The 23912-nt window shown below is 38.9% G+C and overlaps 1 protein-coding gene and 1 pseudogene across 1 annotated transcript; both read left to right on the top strand.

Moving 5' to 3' along the window:
- Positions 1-449: 449 nt before the first annotated feature.
- LOC149819372 (putative fucosyltransferase 9) lies at positions 450-1982 on the top strand. The gene has a single exon (XM_089986393.1). It carries the CDS (start codon positions 450-452, stop codon positions 1980-1982), a length of 1533 nt encoding a protein of 510 aa, XP_089842519.1.
- A 7717-nt stretch (positions 1983-9699) lies between these two features.
- LOC149819371 (malate dehydrogenase [NADP], chloroplastic-like) lies at positions 9700-23089 on the top strand (annotated as a pseudogene).
- Positions 23090-23912: the final 823 nt, after the last annotated feature.

The following is a 23912-nucleotide window of genomic DNA, read 5'->3' as shown; positions in this document are numbered from 1 at the left end:
GCTGGGCTGGACTAGGACTGGACTCCAAAAATGGATAAAAATCTATTTCATATGGAATCAGGGCTGGGCTAGGACTGGGCTTTAAAAAAAAAATTAACTGGGCCGGGAGGCAGGACTGGCCCAGTTCTGCCCCCCACCCCCCAGCTCCGCCTATGGTTCAGACACATCCCCAAGGGGTCGGCGCAGCACTACTCACTACGTATTCAAACTCTGGTAAGTTTTACTAGGTTATAAAGTCAAGAATTACTATTTTATGATAACAAAGCCAATCTTTCTTCTACTCTTAGTTTTCTTCATCGTTATAATGTAAACCATTGCCATCTCTCTCTCTCTCTTCCACGGCCACCATTAGAAACTTGTGATCTCCCTAGCTTAATTCTCAACATCTCATGGTGATCAAGATGATTCCCTTCATATTATTGATCCTTGGGTATTCTCTTAACCCAACCATGACCCATGGAAGTGGCAGCCCACCTCCAACCGAATACAGTCACACGCTCTCTAACCTTTCCCAAGAGAAAATCCTTCATTGCACATCTCTGACCCCAACTGAACGTCTTTTATGTGAGCTAGAAGGTTCCCTTGACGGCCAAGGGCACACTATTAGTCCCAAGAACATCACGCCTCCTCAGCCACTACCTACTAACAAGTCATGTAAGTTCAGAGAGGACAACATCTACGGCCTTTATCCCTACCCCATGCCTCCATCTCCAACTTTGAACAGGGTGCTAGAGAAGTATGTGGCCATGCACATGCGTTGCAAGGACATAGACTTTGCAAGCCTCAATGATTTCTATACTTCTTCTAAGAGACCCACCTGCCAGTACTTGATATGGAGACCAAGCCCCTATGGGTTGGGCAATCGACTCTTATCATTGATCTCCTCCTTCCTCTATGCAATCATGTCTGCAAGAGTTCTCCTAATTGAGCACCCAGAATGGGGTGACCTCTTCTGTGAGCCATTCAAAGGGTCTACCATCCAGCTTCCTGCTACAACCAAGCTCAACCAACGACTAGGCCCATGGTACTTGCAATTTCGGGATGCTAGGTGCGGATCGGGCACGCAGAGTACTAACAACATTTGCGAAACAAAAGTGGTGAATTTGCTTCTGGACCACAGAACTCCTATGCGTGAGTATGAGTCAATTGCATGCCCGATGGGCTATGCAAGACTTAGGAATGTACCCTTTGTAACCATAAGGGAGTGCAACCAATACTTTGTGCCAGGGTTCTATGTCAATCCTGTGCTCTCCCCTCTGCTTGATGTGTTGTTCCCAGAAAGGAATCCATTTAATTTGTTGTCAAGGTTTCTACTAACACCAAGTGATGCTATGTGGGGTGCAATTATCTCCAACTTGGATGTCCATGCTAGCAGGAGAATTGGAGTCCAGGTAAGAGAATTCCATAATGGGAAGTATACATCAGAATACGATGCAAACGTAGTTGAATGCATCAAGAAGAAGGGAGGATTCTTGCCAAAGAGGTTCCGAAAGCGGGTTCACGAGGGAGAGTACTTCGGCGTCTATATGGCAACACTGGCGAAGCGTCACTTGGAGGAGGCGAATTCCACCATGCGGGTGTTGATGGAGGAGACTGGGAAGGAGTTCAGGCTGAGTTTTCAAAGGTTGGATGGAAGGGAAGTGCATGATAGAAAGCATCAGGAGGAGGCATTGATAGATATGTGGGTTTTGAGCATGAGCCATGTATTGATCACCAGCCAGGAGTCAACCTTTGGTTATATTGCAGCTGGGTTGAGTGGTGCTATTGCTAATTTCTTAGAAATGGAAGCTGGTAAAGGCTGTGTGATGGGATTTGGAGTGGAGCCTTGTCTTCATGTTGCACCAAAGAGTCTTCTGTGTGTGCAAGAGGAACCTGTGGCCTTTAGCCTGCATGATATTGTTCAGAAAACTTCCAAGGTGAAAACCTGCATCGATCGCGAATCGGGTTGGATAGTGGTACCCCCCAATGTGATCTATTCCTAGACACTAGAAAAACAGATGATATTTTCATTATGTTTTGCAACCGTCATAAAGGTGCCTGATAATGAACTAGTACTCTGAAGATTTGTAATTGAAATACACCTATCTATCTATTTGGTTATTTACTTTCATTCCAAATAGCCTTCTTCTTGCTCTTTTTTTATTTTATAATCCCTTCTGATTGCTCTTTGAATCGTCTTCTTGAATGGCCATTGGTAATTCAGATCTGCTCTCAGATGGGAGGTTCAAATTTCTTAAAGGGGAATAGAAAAGTTTTACCAACTACTGTATTGTTGGCTCCATTTTATGTTTTTTTTAAGAATACGTTCATTTATTTTTAAAGCTTTACACTGAAGCATCTGTAATCTTTTTTCATGCTATCCACTCATCAACACATAAAATGAGAAGGCATGCATGCAGATGCACATGCTTGTGCGTGTGCTGATTGATTGTAGTGAATGAAATAACCCCTTGAATTAAACTCCCATTAAATTTATGTACTTTGAAGTGATTAATTTACCCACAATCATAACTAACTTTAAATTTATGTACTTTGAAGTGATTAATTTACCCACAATCATAACTAACTTTAAACTTTTTAAGTCACATCCTTGTCTTGACTTTCCCGCCTTAAACCAAAAAACTGATTGACAAATATAAATGGCATCCTGATGTAGTAATCTGTGACATTTTGGAATAATGAACATATATATGGTGTGTTGTAGAAGCAGAAAATTTATATTTATATTTATATTATGCATAAGGAAATTTTATAGATGCATTTCTACATGGTAGCATGGTGGTTTTGACTTCATAATCAGCATTAATCCAAGATTAAATGACTGAGGATGGTAGAGAAATGAGGGTTGGAGTGTGGAGCTTGTTTTTTACCTGAATATAAATTCATAATTTTCCCAGAACCAACTTTGTGGTAAGTTGGCAGGAGTTGTAGGGGGGCGGCCCTCTGCCAGGAAGGTGAGGTCGGGGCGTTAGGTCCTGAGGTGATTTTTTTTTAAAGGTAGTTATGTAATTTTATCGTAGACCCGTTTGTTGTATCCAGCAACAATGATAGAAATTATTAGACTCCTATTTAAAGAGGCATTCTCCTATGTATTGTGTATCTCAATCAATAAAGAAGAAGACTGTGCGGTTGTTGATCGGAGGCTATTTTTGCCGAATCATGTAAAAATATTTGTTTTCGTGTATGGCTGTTTTTTCTCCTTTTGTTTTCTTGTTTGTTTCTTCGATCCATCGGTAGATCAGAGCATCATTCCTTAACAATGAGGTTATTTGGTTAAAGATGTCAAAAGTTTGGGAGATATTTGAAAATTCTAAAAACTGTGATGGATATATTAAATAGGACCAAATTTAAGTGAACATTTGAAATTTTTCCTTCAATTTATGCATGTATGGACGTGCACGCGAAAACAAAGTTCTATAGTTTATGATGCTTTTAGAATTAAAAAAAAAACGGCCATTCCTTGTAATCTTGTGAGTATAATTGACTAGGAAAATCTAGTCATGTGTTATGTTTGACTAGGTTGGCTTTAACTTTCAAAGCAAGATTAGCATATTTAACTTTAGAAGAAAGTGGGATCACATGCTTGTAACTTCAGGCAGTGGAGGGGATGCAAGTTCTTTCCAAACAATTCTTTTGAGCATTTTCTGCCGTGTCTCATTCATTCTTGTGGTTTAGCTGAGAGGGAATCAGCTAAAACGGTGGGTTACAATGTTAATGTATGACGCCAACACAAGATGTAACACTTATTTTACTCAAAGTAGATGTGGCTCCGTGAGCCTTGAAGCACACGAGTTGTTGCTTTTTGTTTTTAACATTTTACTTCAAATGTTATACTTAATCCGGTCTCGGTTTAGACCCTCTATTAGTATTTAATTGTGAAGTCAATCCTTTTTCACTCCTCACAACCATTTTTATTAGTTCCACTTGCCAAACTCTTCCCCACCATCTTAATCTACATATATACCTATACTATATATTAAAGGGTGGGCGGTAGCCTCAAGATTTGTGAAAAATAAGGTTTCAATGTTTTCTATTGGCTGCAAATAATAGATACCTCTGGATATTGAGAATTGTATATGCACAGTTTTACGAGGTCGGATCAGGTGATATGTCAAAACACAGTTATTTTGTGTTGAAATAACTTTAACCTTCTATGGCCTTCATCACTACTATTCATTGTGCAAACAGTGGAGCCCACCAAAATGTGCCGATGTCATTGTTACACAAAGATGGGAGCTATGGATGCTGCTTATATGCCTTAACTCACATAACTCATGACTCATATAACCTCTCTCTAGACTCTTCACATGCCATCTCGATGACTCTATACTTGACACATGTCCTACTACATCCATTACATGACTTCAAAGTTACCCACTATGTGCAAGAGTAACCTAAATGATTGTATTGTAATTTGACAAGATTTCCTAAAAACCTTACAATTTCTTTTGATGTCTTAAATTGCAAATATCTAATATCATTAAGACCCTTTTACCCTTCGCAACTGTGAATTTAGGCCTTATTGTGATAAAATTATACTGCTCGTCGGCTAGTTTCAACTTTCACTTAAATCCAAAATCGCAAGGTTTTTTCATGTGAATTTATACTCATGAACTCACATAAATTTATTTGCGAATTTTTGGTGAACCAAAACCACTAAAATAGCAATTATTCTACTCTTTCATACATCAATATTTTGCATAAAAATATTTGTGATTTTGGAGTTTTCAGTTTTTCGCATAAATATATTTGCAAATATCCTACTTTTTTGCATGTACTTTATGAAATTGCATAAATTTACGTGTAAAACACTTACTACTAATTTTGTAAATAACTTACTTTTTCACATATATTACACGCTCTTGCGTGAAGTTATTTGTGAATATCAAGATATCACAAATATCGTACTTAAATATTTGTAAAATTATGATAAATATGTGATATTTCTTATTTTTTATGAATTTCTTGAATCATATATAAACCCTTTGTGGTCCCCAACATGCTTATTTTCACATAATTTAGAGTTTTTTTTTTGTCTTCTCTCCCCAACCAGTGGTCCCCAACCTACTTCTCTTTTAGCAATTATTTTCAACTCATTTGCATATATCATACTTGTTCACATGTATGTTTCAAAATCTCATGAAATATATTTACGAAAATTCTATTGATCGCCTAAAATCGAATAATTTTGCAAAATTATTTTTTCATGTATAGACAAGAAAATATGATTAACATAGAACTAAATACAGTTGGTTTACAAGAAATCATATAACTTGAAGTTTAATAATTATAAAGTTATATTTAATATGTGGGCATCATTACAAAGTTATAGTCAATGTTTAACTTGATCCATCCAATTACAAATGTGCATAATTGTCCACAACTTAGCTAGCTGGACAAACTCTTTCATCACCTCTATAACTGATGTCTCGGCTTTTTTTATTGTCTTTCACACCTTTAGAATACCATTCCTTCATGTGCTTGTAGAACTTGATCATACAATTTTTTATATTTGACATCTTGCTAAATATATCTCTTTATTAGCAAACAACTAATTACAGTGAACATCTGAATCTAGTGAACAATTGACATATAATCGCATACATGTGTAAAGTTTAATCTTCAATTTTTGCCTAAGTATTGCATATACTGTATAACAAATATATCACAGTCATACCTGCAAAATAAGAAAATACCAAATGAAAAACATGTACATATAGAAAATGAGTTAACAAACAAATGCAAAATAATTGCTCATTCTCTTATTGAAGAATGCTCTTTATCCTCTGCATCATCCAATCTTTGTAACAATCGAACCCAAATTGCACTAAAAAAATAAACCCACAATACATATGCACGAAAAGAAGATAACAAACTTACACAAAAAAGAGAATACATTATTGAGTAAGTTATATTATTATATTATTTGTTTGAGGTTTTTATCTCCTAAATATGTGTTCAACATAGAATTGTACATCCTGAAGTCATGTTTCTTTATGTCTATTTCTCAAAGAACTTAGTACTTGTTGCCCAGAATTAAGAGCTACAACATAAATCTAGTGTAACGTCGTTGTGCACGTAAAAATTTATTTGTAAATATGTAAAGTTGTATAAAAATATACCTTGTCAGCATCAACAAAATGATACAACAAGCTGTTACTCTCCAAGAAGTTAGTTGCCTCACCTCACTACCCTTTAGTTGCGACCATTTACTGAACATAGAAGATTTGCCAATTGTTTTTTATTATTCAATAGTAAAATAGTATAAAGACCCCTTTGAGACTCACAGAGAAATACGAGAATAACTTAAGGGTCTTTGGCAAGTTGTCGATTTCTTTATTCTCTCATTATGAGTCATTTGGAGTCATTCTATAAATCTTGTTAGATGCTACATTGTAAATTTAGTGCGGTAACAAAAGAACAAACAAAATTACGTGAAAATGTAACAAAAAATAAACAAAAGAAGTGACATATAAACACTTACATCACTTGTCAAGCGAGTTTCTTTTTCAAACTCATACTCTTTTGGCTATCAAATGTTCTCTTCTATAGTTTTTCTTTTCTCATTAACTTGTTCTTAAAAACAAAATAATTGTATAAAATTAATATCACATATACACACATAATTTGGGATATTGCTTATACCTGATGTATGACAGGTTTTTTCATGTTGTTCGAACCTCAGGGCTATTTGAATTCCCTTCTGTTGTGAGAACTCTTACAATTATACATCTCGAACTACTTAGATATACACACAAAAAAGTATTTAATTAAAAAATATTGAATATATACACAAAGATGTAATTCATTAAACAACAATGAATGTAAACACAAAGAAGCAATTCATTAAATATATATATATATATATATATATATATATATATATATATATATATATATATATATATATATATATATATTTTCATGGTGCCTCCTATTGTGGCCAACCTCACCACATACACTACACTTATATGGTACAACATCCATGTGTTCTGTTTTCTATCTATTAACCTTAGGTCGGCCTGCTTTGCAAATGACTTTTGGTGGATAGACAACTATAAGAGTAGGTGGAGTGATATGTGAAATATTATCTGCCACTGAGAAGAATGAATATTGATTACATGTAACTTGATACAATTCAACTTTAAAGAACTTATCGCAGTAATCCTCTGGTAGGTTGCCCTCATATAAAATGTATGTGATCGTATGTTCGAAAGGAATCCCGTTAACCTGTCACTCTTTACAAGAGCACAAGCACCTCTAAAGATCAACATCGTATCCATGACATCGGTCGTAGGCTTTGTACCATTTTTAGAGGCAATGCAGTACTTACACACATATTTATTATGCTTTTTTCTTCAGTTCCTTCATCTTTTCTTTTACCTTTGGCACCACAACATCTGTCATATGTCACCCCGCAATCTTTCTTTTTTCAAACAATTTTATCAGCATGAGATGAAGCTTTTCAATAAATGAAATTAGGAGCTTATCATGTATGGTGAGAATCTATCAATTGAATTTCTCCATTGTATTAGATATTAAGCAATCATATCTTTTTGTTGAAAAGTGATAGTTAGCCCAATGTTTTGGATCCACATCAGTAGCAATATAATTGTATACATATGTGCTTTATTTGTTAACTTTGTCAACAAAATAATTGCATTGTTATTTTGTGGTTGCTCGAGCTGCACTCCACCAAAGTGCACTAAGTGGTAAACCAAGTGTCTTCAAAAAGTTCTTCGTCTGCAAAGTCTAACAAGACATATAAGACATGTGGGGTTGACAACATACTTTAACCTGTATACCTATCTGAGATAATTGTCAATACTCCTCTCTTTTTAAACTCATTGAAGTGTATGAATTTGTGCTTTAATACCTCTAAAAATCATGTCCATGAATCTTTGGACTCCTTATCAACAACTATAAATGCTATGAGAAATATCTCACCATAAGGATCAATACTATGGGCCGACAACAATATACCCATGAATATTTCTTTTAGGAATGTGTTATCTATCATAAGAGCTAGATATCATTTCAAAAACTCATTGATGCTTGGCCGAAAGGATTAGAACATATACTTAAATTGATCTTTTTAATCAGTTTTAATATACCCTAGCATTCCTTGATTAGCATTCATCAGATGATCCAAATAGGCAGGAAACATCTTAAAGGACTGTTCGAATAGACTATATAATGCAGCCTTAGTGTGTTTCTATCCATGCTATGCCTATTTGTAAGTAAGCTCCACACCTTCCTCATGAGTGATGTCATTCATGATTTCTCTTAGAGTTATCTTCAGGTTACCATACATGTGTTTATGGATAATACTTGAAATTTACTTGAAAGACACTTTTTTTACTATAAGGTTGCCCAGTGATTCACCATATATATACTCATTATCATACATCTTTACTTGAAAGAAATCTGCTCTACGTACCTTTGTACAATAGATCTTTTAGGGAACAATCAACTATTATATGAGTGTTATTTGTCATGCATGCCATAGTGACTCTATTATTATAGCTCTTTAAAAAAAAATCTTTATAGTTATTCCCTCCAGGGGCGCCCCCCCTGGATCCGCGTTGGGGGGGAGCCCCCGGACCCCCCTCCTGTAAGGGCAAAAACTCTAAATCAGACACAGAAGTAGAGAGAGAAGGGAGAGAGAGTGAGAGGGTTGATGTTCATGGCCTTCTCCAGGGGGAACTCTTTACCTCCCTTGATTTCTTCTCTAGAGAGAGAGGGGGTTTTACAGTGTTTTACGGAGAAGGAAGAAGAAGAAGATGGCGATGGAGCAATGTAGGATCGTCTGTTGGATGTGCACAGAAGTAGAGAGAGAAGGGAGAAAGAGTGAGAGGGTTGATGTTCATGGCATTCTCCATGGAGAACTTTTTGCCTCCCTTGATTTCTTCTCTAGAGAGAGAGGGTTTTATAGTGTTTTACGGAGAAGGAAGAAGAAGAAGATGGCGATGGAGCAATGTAGGATCGTCGTTTGGATGTGCACAGAAGTAGAGAGAGAAGGGAGAGAGAGTGAGAGGGTTGATGTTCATGGCCTTCTCCAGGGAGAACTCTTTGCCTCCCTTGATTTCTTCTCTAGAGAGAGAGAGAGAGGGTTTTACAGTGTTTTACGGAGAAAGAAGAAGAAGACTTTGAAGAGTCAACATCATCCTCGACTTTTTGGATGGAGGACATGTTTGTCCTTTTTTTGAACAGAGAAAGAAGAAGAAGACTTTGAAGAGTCAACATCATCCTCGACTTTCTGGATGGAGGACATGTTTGTCCTTTTTTTGAACTGTTTGTTTTTTCTTTTTTGAATGAAGGGCATTTTTGTCATTTTCTCAAACCATCACTTTATGAGAAGAATAGCAAGAAAGGGTACTTAAGTCTTTGCAACAACACCAGAGTCTGATGCAAAGTTATGTCAACATACACGGGAATACGAGCCCTATGTGCTTGTATACGTGGTGCTCATTCAAAGCTCCGAACACAAACGTGGGATTCAGTGAATCATCGGGGGCGAACATACACCACCCTCTCGCATGAGAGGCCTTAAGTACTTATATGCAATGATGACTGCAACCTTGTATATGCTCCACATGACACCACACCAAGTACATCACCAACCATAATCAATCTTAAATTTATAGTTGAAAACAATAGTAGGAGAAAGAAGAAAAGGGTTGAGGTTGTATAGTGGAGATGAGGATGACAGATGAAGCCGGAATTGGAGGGGCTCTGCTGGGGGGTCTCCAACAATCCCTGGTTTCCGAAGGACTCGGCGTCTGGTATCCTTTGATCAGGGAAAGATTACCGTTCGATTAGTGGAGGAGATTGGGCAAGTTTGCGATGTTGAGAACGTAACCTAAAAAAATTACCCACAATCTGTCAAGTTGGAGGTCAGTCCTGCGAACTCCGTTAATGATATAGCAATATCCGAGGGGGCGAAGCTGATATGGTGGAGAAGTTTGGCGGCGAAGAAGGTGAAGTTGTGGGTATTCAAGCATGCAGGGCTGTAAGACATAGAGGCCTCATCAGAGGGAGTCCATTGGTGATAGTCAAGAGATATTAACCTGGTTTTTTTTGCCTCTTGCAACGATCACATTATGCACACAAATCAAAAATATTTAAAAAAAAACTTGGCTCCTGTTTCTTACCAGATGTGTGCAATCAGGTGCTCCTATGGCGAGATGTACTACTGATATTGAGAAGCAGAGGTCTCGTCCAGGACCAACAGCGATGCATCGCTGGGTGCAGTATTGCTACTCAGGGAGTCAGGGTGACTGCACCCTGCGACTCATGAAGATTACTGCCCATCTCAGACCCGAAACGCCAGATTGGTTGTGTCCCCGTTGTGCGACCTTGAACACTTTATCCTCCTTGCACTGTCTACGTTGTCTTTGATCGTGACTCATGTCACCCACATCTTTAAACGGCTGTGAAGAGTGACAGTCAACCTAGAGAGCAAGGCGCCATGGACGAACAAATTTGGACTGAGGTCATGTCAAGAATGACGAAGAGCGTGGAAAGGAAGGCACGTAAGGTCACTGAACTGAGAAAGGCCAGCAAGGATTGGACGTGTCAGTGTTGTGAGAGGCTTACGCCTCAGTACCTGAAGCGCCTCAGAGGCGAAGCGCAAGCTCAAGGTACTGAGGCTCTGTATGAGGCGTTTGCAGGCGTGAACCGCACGCTTCACATGGGTGAAGCGCGTGCCTCGCATCGAGGCACACTTCACTTCTAAGGCATGCGCTTCAAGGTCGGACCACCGCTGCGAGGTCATCCAGTCAGCGAAGACATTGATGAGGTTGGCGAGGTCGAGTGTCTACGAGGTCATTCAGTTGGGGACTTGGGGGAGTATCAAGTTTGTGAATCAGGTAGTGAACTCTAGACATATTGAGGAAACTCAGAGTTGGCTCAGTTGCCAAAGAAATTGCATTGTTTCAAAACTTTATGCAATAGGATTTGAACTTGTTGGGATGTAAAATATATTTAAGATATATACAATCTTTATTATTCAAGTAGCATGTAAGAGCCGAATTGAGTTCAACATCTGTTGTTCGTGTTTGGCTCACCAAACCCATTTTACTAGATCAAACAAACTCTTTAAAAACTGAACATAAGCCCAACCATCGGCCACTAGATGTGTTAATGGAAGTAGCTTCCTTCAGCTTTCATTTGGTGGCACTTGATCTTTACCATGAATTGTTGGATAAATGAGTATACGTGTGAGTACATGTTGGAATTACACGACATTTCATTAGGTTTTGATCTCTCAACGTATTAACACATGGTGACGTGAACTAACAACTTCTACCATACAAGCGGAGCCCTCATTGTATTCAATATTATTTCATGATTGTAGATATAACTTGTTTTATCTTGCACTATGAGTCTAACTTAATTGTGGTTTACATGTGCATGCATATAAGAAAATGAATAATACAAGTTAATTATAAGAAAGTAGTATTTATTTTATACTGCCATTTATTAGTAGCTTTTATTTAAAATTTTCATTATTTTATTAATATTTTATTATTTTGATTATGAAGTTTACGCTTCAACGCCTCAAGGCTTACGCTTCAACGCCTCAAGGCTTACGCCTCGCTTCATAACAGGCTCAACGCCTCACTTCGCCTCATCGCATTTAACAACCTTGGGACGTGTCCCTCTTGTAAATACCGAAATCTCTAGCGTCGTAAGCTTTGCCATATATGCAGGGGCGGTCATTCCTTCGATGGTCCATCGTCTTCTCACGTATCTCCAAAGATCAGCGTGCAGAAAGAACCTCCGAAATATTGCTCATCTTGCTCCTCTGTCAATGTTGGCAAGGTAAGGTAGCCTCTGCAATCCCTGCCAATGACCCAGTGTGTCCTAGCACCTTCTTTCATAACGAAGTCATCTTCTTCGGCCAAATGCGTTGTCACCTGCAATGAGCAGTGGGTAAGGGATCGTTCTTCGACATCCAACTTGAATAAAGAACCCAAAGCACCACGCTGAGAACGCAGTCTAATGATGGTCGAAGCATGCACAGCAGTCGGAAGCTCCCTGGTGCGTCAATGACTGTCGTGGTAGCCTCCTCACCTATAGCGCATTTTTCAAGGAGTAATCATGGGCTGGGTCAGATTGCATTCTACAAGGTTAGTAACCCCAGCCAACATAATATTTTCTCCTTTTTGGGGGGGCTAATGGGAATTCTAGCATCTCCTTGTAAATAGGAGATTCAAAAGGGAAAGCTTGGAACCGTCTGTTCACCTTCAACGGCCCAAGCTTTCCTATTTTTGTTCCTTTTTTGGGAAGTGTGTGGGGGCCTCCCTTTACAAATCATGTACAATTTTTTTTTTTCTTTCAAAAGTCACAAACGGTTATACCGTTTTCTGGCCCTGGACCCTATCCGAAAACTACAAAAGATGTCACACTGGGTTCCGGATCCAAAACTATTCTCATATCAGATCTTTGGGTCAACCTTGGAGTGATTTACTTAGACCTGGACCAGGATACATTACTTGTTTTGGCTTCTGAATATTATGAGGAAATGGATGGAAACTGGTTCAATCTTTGTCCCAACAGTCTGAACCGGCGCAGCAAACTGAACTAAGTGATGCTCGGGCTCACCCGGGCCTCACACACCCTGGTTGGAACTCTACGTCAGTGTAGGCTGATGCACTGGTTCTATCGGATTTGGTGGTGTCGACAACAACCTCATCAGTTCAGGCCCCGTAAGCAATGCTCTTGAACCATCGTTGGATTCTTCCTCATTTCTGTCAGGTGACGCCGACAAGTATGCAACTATAATGCTTTATTGGCCAGCGACAGCGCTTACAGTGATTCCGATGATGACAGCGCTTATAGTGATTCCGATGATGAGCACACCCTCAGCAAGATTGTATGCGCTATTAAACTTAATTTGGCAGCTACTGCATGGTCTTCGGTGATTTCAGATTTTCGAGCAGCAAAAAGGCGTGTTCGGGATAGACTTGTGCTTGCCGCTTACCCGCGGATCTGATGCGGCCACGCTTGGAAGGGCTAATTTTAAGTTGTTACTGATGAGGATTATGATGGGGCTTGGGGGTCGAGCAAAGCAATTGTTGGTTTCCAGTGTTATCAAGCACAAAAAGTTGGATATCATCTCCATTCAAGAGACGAAGTTGTCAAAAAATTGAAAGGGCTTTTATGTAGGATTTATGGCAGCGGTATTCGTATGTGGTGCAGCCTGCTATTGAAACCTCTGGGGCTATCCTAGTTGCTTGGAGGGACAATTTGGACGGCTTAGTAGTGGACGTTGGAGTACTCAAATTAGGTTTTTTTTTTACTAGGGGTACTCGACTTAGCTTCCTTCTAACCTCAGTTTAGGAGCCCAGCACTAGTGCCCCCAAAAAAGAGTTTTGGGCTGAATTGAGGAAAATAAAAGAAGAGCTTGACCCAGAAATGACGAGCAATTGGTGCATTGGTGGTGATTTCAACTTCATCCTTAGGTTGGGTGATTCGAATTGTACACAATTATTCACAAGGAACATGCGCTGATTTGCCGATTTTATGGATTTCTTGTAGGATTCCCAATAAATTCTTTGATTTTTTCCGGAAACAGATGATTATTCATCTGCTTTTCACGTTCCGTGAATAGCCGGGACATTGAGGAATATCCAGAAGGGTATTTCGGGAATCGATCTGATTCTATCTCTGTTCGTTCCGTTTGAAGAGAGGAAGGATCCCAAAGAATCAATCTTTCTTTTAGTTGCTGAATCTCTGTTTGATTGATCAATGTGTGATATTCTGAATCCTCATTACTAATGGAATATCACACATTGATCAATCACATGGTCCAATAACCTCAGTTTCGCGTACCTATAGGATCTTCACATGGATGGTTCAAAATTCACATGGTCCAATACGCGAGCAACACCGGTGATGAGGAAGCGGGACCGTTTTTTGGTATCCTCTACTATGATACATCAGCTTCATGACTTGCGTGCTTCGACAAATCTGATTGGGATATCAGATCACTCAATGATTTTGATGTCTTGGGGGGAGGGTCTCTTTTGCAAAAGCCATGGTTTTAAGATGAAAATGTAGTGGTTTCAGAAACCCGGCTTTGTTGATCAGCTACTATGAGAATGGTGGAATTCAGCCCCTTTACTTAGTGGTTGGACCGCTCAGAGAATTCTTGCAAAATTGGGATTCATGAGGAATAATCTCGTGCAATGGAATAAATCCAAATGTCTTGCAAAATTTAATTATCTAGAAGTGTGGAAAGTTAGATTGCAGCACTTGCAATCCCTTGAAGAGTCAACTATTGAAGTGGAAGAGGCAACTAATTTGAAAATGGAAAGACATCTCATAAATCTTATTAGTAAGTGAAGAATCTGTGATTGTATCCAATGGAAGCAACGAGCTAAAGCTCGTTGGCTTAAGTCGGAAGAAATGAACTCACACTGTTTTCATCAATATGCCTCTTCAAGAAAGAGAGTGAATGATGTTACCTCTCTAGTCATTAATGGGGTGAGGATTGATGGATCTCATATGCTTTCGTGTATTACCCAATACTTCAAAGATCAATTTTTGAAGGTGGTGGTTGCAAAATATGATTTGTCCCTCTTAACTTTCAATTCTTTAAATGAATCAGAGAGAGCGAAATTCTCGTGTCTTCTCCTTAAAAGAAGTGAAAAAAGCTATGTGGTCTCTTTTGAATGGTAAGACACCAGGTCTTGATGTTTTTTCTGTCGAATTCTACAAACATATATGGGACACCCTTCAAGGGGAGTTGCTTCAAATGATGATGGACTTTTGTATGAATGAAAAAATTCTTATGTCCATAGGTAAATCTTTGGTGGTTCTCACCCCTACGAAACCACAACCTGAGGACTTAAGTTGGTTTTACCAATCTATTTGGTGGGCACCCTATTCAAGCTTATTTCAAAAGTGTTTGCCTTAAGAATGAAGAGTATTTTTTGGGTGGCTCATATCGAAATCGCAATGTGTATTTATTTCGATAAGAAGACTTTATAATGCATGTGTCATTGCTCACAAGACCATTCACTTTATCAATCTTCAAGGTATGCAATCATTTATCTTAAAGATTGATCTTGAAAAAGCCTTTGACTCTCGATTGGAGGTTCTTGGTGAGTTGTTTGCAATGCATGGGTTTTGGGGACAAATGGTAGTAACAGATTGAAGGGTTGATAACTGCTACCTCGATTGAGATGTCTATTAATAGTGAAATAGGTGAGATCTTTAAACCTAGAAGGAGATTGAGGCAAGGTGATCTTATCTCCCCTCTTATCTTGATTATTTCCATGAAAGTGTTGTCGGCTATGATTGCCAATGTGGAGAGGGTCGCCATATTCAAAGGTTGCATGGTGTCAGATTCAGTCTCAATCTTGCACCTCTTTTTTTCGGGTGGCCTATTAATTTTCTATGAGGCATCATAGTCTAACATGTGGAACTTATGAATCATCTTTAAATATTTTTCATAAATCTCGGGCCTACGAATAAATGAGAGAAAGTCTCAAGTCATGGTGCTTAACAATCCTAGTGGGAGCTCTCAAAACATAGCATGTTCTATATTTAATTGTGAAGTGGGTGGTCTTACTCAAATACTTGGGTCTTCCCCCCCCCCCCCCCCCCCTCTCGAGCCCTTTCTAGATGGGCTGAAGATTGAGAGTTTCCTCTTTTAAGAAGTCTTACACCCTAATTTTCAAAAAAAATAGAACTCTTTTAAGTTACTTTTTTCAAAGTTTTCAATTTTTAAAAGTCTTTTCTCAAACTTTCTTAAGTCTTCTTAGGAAAATATAAGGACTCTATTAAGAAGTCCTAAACAAACATAAAAATTAAATTTTGGAATTAATTAAAATTAAATAATTAATAATTATCCAAAAGCTTCCAAAAGTTGCCAAATTAACTTGGGAGACTTTTTGACATTAATTAACTTCAATTTAAAGTTATCTAATGAATTTAAAGTTGGAAAATTGTTAGGCATGAATTTGGATCTAGATCCAAATCCGTTTTCAAAAATCCAAATGGGTCTTGGGCTGGATCAAATCTAGATTAATATGGGTCTTGGATAGAGTCTAGATCTATATTAATTTGGATTAAATCTATTGGATCCAGTCTGATCCAAATCAGGATCTGAACCGACAAACTACTCTTTTTGAAAAAATATGATTTTTGAGCCAACCGTAGCCCGAATTCAGAAAAGTAGAATATCGTTATGCTCAAAATTTTGAGACGCATCCAACGATATATAACTCGAATTTTTCTTTTAAAATTTGCCTGAAAATAACTTAAATTTCACTTGAATTTAAAAGTTACAAATAAAAAATTTTCTCACATTTTAAGTGGCCTGTTAAGACCTTAACAATGAGACCTGGACCAAGCCCAGACTCAAAAGCATCGGCCTAAATTCGAGAATTTATTGATTTTTCTTCTATACTTAGCCAAATTTTCCAAAATCTCAAATTTAACTAAGTATGAAAAAAATGAGATATTGCATTTCTACCCTCTTAAAAGAATTTTATCCACGAAATTAGAACGTATCGAATAAGTATGGGTAATGTTGACGCATATCTGACTCAGACTCTCAAGTGCACTCATCCAGTCCATGATGCTGCCAGCGCACCTTTACCAACGGAATCATTCTACTCCACAGCATCTTCTCTTGACGATCCACAATCTCTACTGGACTCTCCTCTGTCGTCAAGTCAAGTTGTACCTCGATCGCCTCATAGTGAATCACATATGAAGGGTTAGGTACATAGTTCTTCAACATCGAGATATGAAACACATTGTGGATCTGCGAAAACTGAAGAAGTACCACACGGTACGTGGTGTCCCCAACCCGCTCAAGGATCTCAAAGGGTCCCACATACCGAGGACTCAACTCCCCCTTCTTCCCAAACTGGAAAACACTCTTCGTAGGTGAGATCCAAACAAACACATGATCACCTACCTCAAAACTGAGCTTTCTACACTATTGATTGGCATAGCTCTTCTGTCTGCTCTACGCTGCGACCAACCGTTGTCGGATCAAATGCACCTGGTCTGCATAATGCTGGATGACATCTGGAGACTCCACTGCTCTCACTCCAACCTCATTCCAACATACGGGGGATCTACATGGTCGGCCATACAGGGCTTCGTACGGAGCCATACCAATACTGGCATGAAAGCTATTATTGTACGAAAACTCTGTAAACTTCACATGCTTGTCCTAATCATCTGCCAAATCCAAAGCATACACTCTTAACATGTCCTCAAGCGACTAGATCGTACGCTTCGTCTGTCCGCTCGTCTGTGGATGAAAAGTTGTACTGAACTTCAACGTAGTGCCTAAAGCCTTCTAAAGTTGGCATCAAAATCGAGACATGAAACGAGAATCTCGATCTGATACTATCGAACGTGGCACACCGTGAAGTCTAACGATCTCATCCACATAGAGATTTGTGAAACTCTCCAAGCTCTGATTGATGGGAAGAAAGTAGGCACTCTTCATCAAATGATCTATTATTACCCAGATAGCATTGTGTTGTGATTGAGTCCTCGGTAACCCTATGATGAAATCCATGAATATATCGTCTCACTTCCACTCTAGGATCTCAAGCAACTGCAGAAGTCTGTCAGGTCTTTGATGCTCGATCTTCACCTGCTGACAAGTGAGACATCGGGACACGAACTTAGTAATGTCTCATTTTATCCCATTCCATCAATAAGTCCTCTGAAAATCTTTGAACATCTTGGTGAAACCAGGATGAACGAAATATCTAGATCTATGGGCTTCACTCATCAGTTTCTCCTACAATGCCTTCGAGACCCACCATCTGTCTTTGAACATGATGCATTATCTAATTCTAGGATGATTTTCATTTGAAGGCAATAGCTTCTATGAATGTAATTTAGCTGATTAAAAGGATGAAGATAGGATGCTATTGAAAAAATGACTTACCATCCCTCTTTTACTTTCATATGTCATCATATTTCATTTCATTTTCTTTTCTAATGTATTCAAATCAGTAAACATGATTTTCTTCTGCTTCAAACTTTGATATAGTTTTTAGTCACATTGTAACTTGTGCTTTAGATGTACATTGTAACTACCTTGTTCTTCTTCAGCTTCCATCTGGTCAGGCAGGTTTTTGGCAAAGATCAACCAATTTCATTGAGATCTGAAAGGTCATTTAAGGCTCTTGAAGGTATGTTTAGTTAAGAAATAGATTAGTCAATATAAATCTAATGTACATGGGGCAGATTGGGTTGAGATTTCTGCAATTCTTGAACCCAAGCCATTGCCAGATAGAAAGGCATGCACTTCATGACGAGGTGCATGCTGCTTATCCCTAGAAAAAGTTCTTTTTGTCAGGGACATTTAATGCAGTTTTAATCGGTTCCAATTAATGAATACAGTAACAAAATAATTAAAAATGTCTGCCAATAATTAATATGTTATATAGCTTGAATGATAGAAATGTCTTCAGTAACAATCCTCAATATGCTCCCTGAAGTTGTACATCATATTTGAAAGTGCATAACTTGTCCTTGAGAAAATGATATCTCGCCCTCCGTAAAAATTTTGTAGTTATATTTGATATCTAGAACTGTAAGCCAATATGCTTCGCTTCTATTTTTTCAGATTTAAACGTTTCTCCGACAAGGTTTTAGTCTATTTTAAAATGTTTAGGCTTGTCATGGAACCCAGTGTTGAAAGCCAATGCTAGAACACTTTTATTATCACACAATGTTTTTTTGTTAATTTTCTAATTTTTAAAGATCTCATATTCTTGAGAGTTTCAGACTTTATATTTTTAAATTGTTGATTTAATTATTTATAATGTGCATGTATTTGTATGTACACATGTGCGTGTGTATGTGTGTGAATTCTCTTATTACGTTATGGGGACCTGCAGCTTGGGGTGGCAATCGGGTCAGGTTGGCGGGTCAGCATATCTCAACACGAACCCGACCCGTTTATTAAATGGGTAACCCGACACGGTTAACCCGTTTAATAAACAGGTCGGGTCGGGTAAATGGGTTGGCGGGTTAGTTGGCAGGCCGGGTTCTGGTAAAGGGGTTGGCCGGTGGGTTGGCGGGTCGGGTTCGAGTAAACGGGTAAACGGGTTGGCGGGAGGGTCGGGTCGGCTTCGGGTAAACAGGTTGACCCGCCCGCCTAACCCATTTATTAAACGGGTCAGCCGGGTTGGCGGGTTGGCATACCCCTAACACGAACCCGACCCATTTAATAAACGGGTTAGGCAGGTCGACCCGTTTACGACATGAACAGGTTTAAGCCAAACCCGAACCCGGCTAAGAAGCGGGTCGGGTTGGCTGATCGTGTCAGATTTTGCCACCCCTACCTGCAGCCATAAATTGGCCAGGACTGGTTTTATTAGTTGCATAAATCTCCCTTTTGTTTTAATTAAAAGTTTTTCTAATCATCTAGGGGTTGCGATAGAGTTGGAGGATTCCTTGTATCCTGTGTTGAGGGAGGTTAGCATAGGTATAGATCCTTATGAGGTATTCAGGGATGCTGAATAGGCACTTCTAATTGGGGCAAAGCCGCGGGGAACAGGAATGGAGCATGCAGGCTTGCTAGACATAAACGGAAAGATTTTTTGCTGAACAGGTTCTCATTCTAAATTTTTCATAAATTTTGTCATGCTTTTAAGACCCTATTTTTTTGCATACTTAAATATTCATGTTATAAGCATCTTGCAGGGCAGAGACCTCAATGCAGTTGCATCTCTCAATGTCAAGGTGATAGTTGTTGGCAACCCATGCAATACAAAGTAAGATAAGATTGTATTTGGTAAATATGTTAAATTAGCCTGGGAAAATAGTAGTACTCGTAAATTTCTGGTGCTAGTGCTCTCGTTTGTTTGAAGAATGCTCCAAATATCCCTGCAAAGAACTTTCATGCTTTGACAAGGTTGGATGAGAACAGAGCCAAATGCCAAGTATGCTTCCTGATTACAAACTTTTTTCATATTGGCTTTCAATGATAACTATCTAGCTTCTGAAGCTCATCCATTGCATTGTGAATCACACTTGAGTTATTTTGCAGCTTGCCCTGAAAGCTGGTGTATTTTATGATAAAGTTTCAAACATGACCATTTGGGGAAACCATTCAACAACTCAGGTAGCTGAATTCAGTTGCTATAGTTACTATAGACTATTGAGGCAGTTGGGTGTTGATATTTGAAAGCATACCCCTGATTATTTATCTTGCTTTCACCTCTTATTTCTTGTCTTGGATGCTACAATCCGTTCATAGTATATGACAAAGACTAATGAGTTCATAAAAATAACAGGTTCCAGATTTTTTAAATGCTAGAATCCTTGGCCTGTGAAGGAAGTTATCACTGATACCAAATGGTTAGAGCAGGAATTCACACAAAAGGTTCAGAAGGTATTTAAATAAGCATTTCTGAGAATCATCACAAAATCTGTATTTGAGTATGAGAAGCTTTTTCAAATAAGGTGGAGTGACCCATCTTTTCCTAGCCTTGTTTCTGGCCAACTGGCCCATAATGTGATTTCTTCTTGGAATCAAATGTGGATGGTTAGGCCACACTATCATAACCAAAGGGTCTTGCCTTCAAATCCCACGGTGGTTATTTGGCAGCTTACCTATAAAAATAAATAAATACGTGATTTCTTAGCAGTAAATTGTAATTGTCAGAGAGGAGGTGAACTTATCAGGAAATGGGGGAGATCCTCAGCTGCTTCAACTGCTGTATCTATTGTTGATGCCATAAGGTCTCTCGTTATCCCTACACCTGAAGGCGACTGGTTTTCTTCAGCGGTATGTTTCATAAACAAAAATATCTGTAGTGTCTTGTGGGAAACAGGTCTTTTCTTCATCAATAACTTCTTGAAATAAAACACCCACCCTTCAGCAAAGCTGTTTTTATCTACCAATTATATCCATTATGCATGATCTACCATTAGGAAAAGTAAAGTGTTACATATTTTATGTTTCATTCTTCCAGTAGTTGGATTCTGTGTTACCTGAATCAGGCAATAGGAATATGATGAGTAGTATATGGCATGAGGCGCGCACACACATGTACCACCAAGTATGATCCTGCTTGGAAATTTTATGTGCATCCATTTCCACTGGCCATTTTGATTATCCTGCAGCTAGGCATGCCCACAAGCAGGGTTCGAGCCGAGCCTGGGCTGTTCGAACTTAGCTCGCTTCAAAATGCCTGTGTTCAAGATTGGTTCCGAGCTCGAGCTTGACCATTGTTCCAAAAAGGCTTTACCGGTAAAGGGTCATGCAAAAGTAAGATTCGATGTCCAAACTCTCCAGGCCGTGCATAAACACCCAACCATTACACTAAACTGTGTTGTGTTTATTTGTGACATAGAAAATTTACATATACTAAAATCCCGCTAGATTTTTGTACAGAGAAAAAACATAGGAAGTTTAATTCAAACTCAGCACCTCTTGAGGAAGAGACTAACGCGCTACCCATTAAAGAAACAACTTTCTGGTTTTATCTTGAAAATACTTTATATATATAATTTTATGCTAGCCTTATCAAGCTTTTCGAGCTTAATCGAGCTCAGCAACTTGTGTTCAAGCTTGGCTAGTTTATCCACACCGGACCTGGACTTGTGCTCAATTTCAGCTCATTTATTTTTTCAAATGTGCTCGAGCCGAACAGGTCGAGCCCGAGCTAGCTCGGGCTCGTTGTTCATCCCTTCCTGCAGCTGGTCCAAACAGTTGGTTACTAATGTCACAAGTGTTGGTTTATATCCACCATGCAAAGGATATTTGTGGCAAACAAGAAGACTTCCTACCAAAATATCACAGTTTTTTTCTATTGTTGAGATATTCAAAGGAAAAACATGCATGGGTTGGTGGAAAATAGAGCAACTTTCACATAGAAACTAATCTGATTGTTCTGATCCATGTGCGCATGATGTTAGATGCATCAGTTTTATCCAAGTATCTGCAATTGTTAACTTGTTTTCCTATACTTATTCATGGTTGACCATTTCACTTGTCGGCCAAGTACTAATTGTTGACACTAACAAAAGCTTAACCAATGAAATTCATAGTTGGTGACTGCGAATAATATTTTGCCTTTTGCAGTAAATGTAATTATCATAGATCCTCTAGTACAAATTGCTGTTAGGTTCTAATGGCCAGTGCGTACTCAGAGAATTGCAATATCAGTTATATCTCAAATGTTCTTGTCTACTGCTACAGGTTTATACCAATGGTAACCTATATCTCAAATGTTCTTTTCAGTATGCCTTGCAGATCAAAGGTCAATAGTTTGCATTCCGAGACCCATCTGTATCCAAATTTGTTGATTTTTTTTTTGATTTATAGCCCAAAAAAACCACACCCAGCACGAAGACCTGGTCGTGCTGGCTCAGCCTTCCATACTTATGGTCATCGTACTAGCAGCATAAAACTCCAAGGCTAGGACCCCTGCCTCTGGGGCGTATGTTATGCGTTGGCTTGCACAGAGGGGTGATGCCCATGAGAATCGAACCTTGACTGCCCGTCTAGCAGCCAACTCCCCACCCCACTACGCCAACACCCCTTGGGGCAAGAAAAACACCAACGGGGGGGGGCTCTGTCACCTTGTCTGTAGCTGTCTATGAATAAACACCAACAAGGGCTCCGCTTGTCTGGTAGGAGCAGCTAGTGCACATCACCTTGTGTTGGGACGTTACCAGTTCAAAACCCAATGGTATAGTAGGGTCTGCCTAACCCCAGCTTGCCTTTCGAAAAAAAATTGTTGATTACTATCATGGTATTTTTTGTATAAAAATAATCTCAAAACCACCCTTTGTAATGTCAGAGTGATGGTGATTATGAGCTGGTCAAAGATGTAATTATCGATGATTACCTCCGACAACGGATAAATAAGGTTAGTTTTTTTCTCTTTTATTCAAAGTATACCAATCACATGACTCGATAATTCATATCACCGTAAGCTGTATCAACGTCAAGCTGCTGCAACAGAGTGAAGCAGAGCTGCTTGCTGAAAAAAGATGTGTCGCACATCTAACTGGAGAGATACCGGTCAGAGTTGCCTCAGTTGAATTGTGCCAGAAGATATCCTTAGTATTAGAAAGTGAATAACTTTCAGGGCATGCTTCCTGGAGAACAATAAGCTTGACAATGGTGGCTCTTGTTTCAGAGCTTAGCCACTCACAATTGGCATATTCAGCTAACCCCTTTCAGCAGAAATAACAAATGGGTACAGAGGCACAAAGAATTGAATGTTGTAAGCAGTTGTTGGGCACATAAATAACAGAGGCAGATCGCCAGTCGTGTATCTTGAGGTCATGGTATCCCCAAAGTGTGAAAATTGTTGTAATAATATCATTATTCTCGTGTATCATCCATTAAAAACAAAAAAGGATATTGGTGTTAGGAGTCGTGTGTAGCCTTGCGCAACTGGAAACTGTTGGTCTCTGAGACTGGCATTTAATTCTCCCCCCATTTTGGCTAAGCAGCAGAAGCAGATGGTTGCCAAACTTCACTCACAAAATTCAGGTACGGGCATGCAATTTTCACTTGAATAGTTGCAGGGATAATTTACTCAATTAATTTTGTGTAGAAACTTACACAACATCATAATCTCAACTGCACCAACTAACAAAACTTGCAAGCAACATGAACCTTGAAACATTTGCTGTTTTGATCTGCAACCTCTTGTTTGTATGCCACTACCACTTCATTGATGATCACACAAACATTCTGGAAATTAACTGAAAACACCGGAAAACAACATTTCTTTTTCTTCTGATCAAACAGACATTAACCATAAGACCGTGCCAAGAAATACTGGACTGCAGAGAAACATGCAAGTGTAACCCCAGGCCTTTTCTGTGTTTTTCTTAACAGTTTCTTTTTCCCAATCCGCTGCACTGGCAAGTTTTGTAAGTAAATTTGATGCAAT

This window comes from Nuphar pumila, chromosome 13 (assembly GCF_984573655.1).
Source record: "Nuphar pumila chromosome 13, dmNupPumi1.hap1.1, whole genome shotgun sequence".
NCBI classification, from domain to species: Eukaryota; Viridiplantae; Streptophyta; class Magnoliopsida; order Nymphaeales; family Nymphaeaceae; genus Nuphar; species Nuphar pumila.
Note: the sequence above shows the minus strand (reverse complement) of the source record. Positions and strands in the feature narration are given on the sequence as shown.

Bases quoted from the DNA above. Each gene is read 5' to 3' on its own strand.
- LOC149819372 (XM_089986393.1), top strand. From the start codon at position 450: ATGACCCATGGAAGTGGCAGCCCACCTCCAACCGAATACAGTCACACG.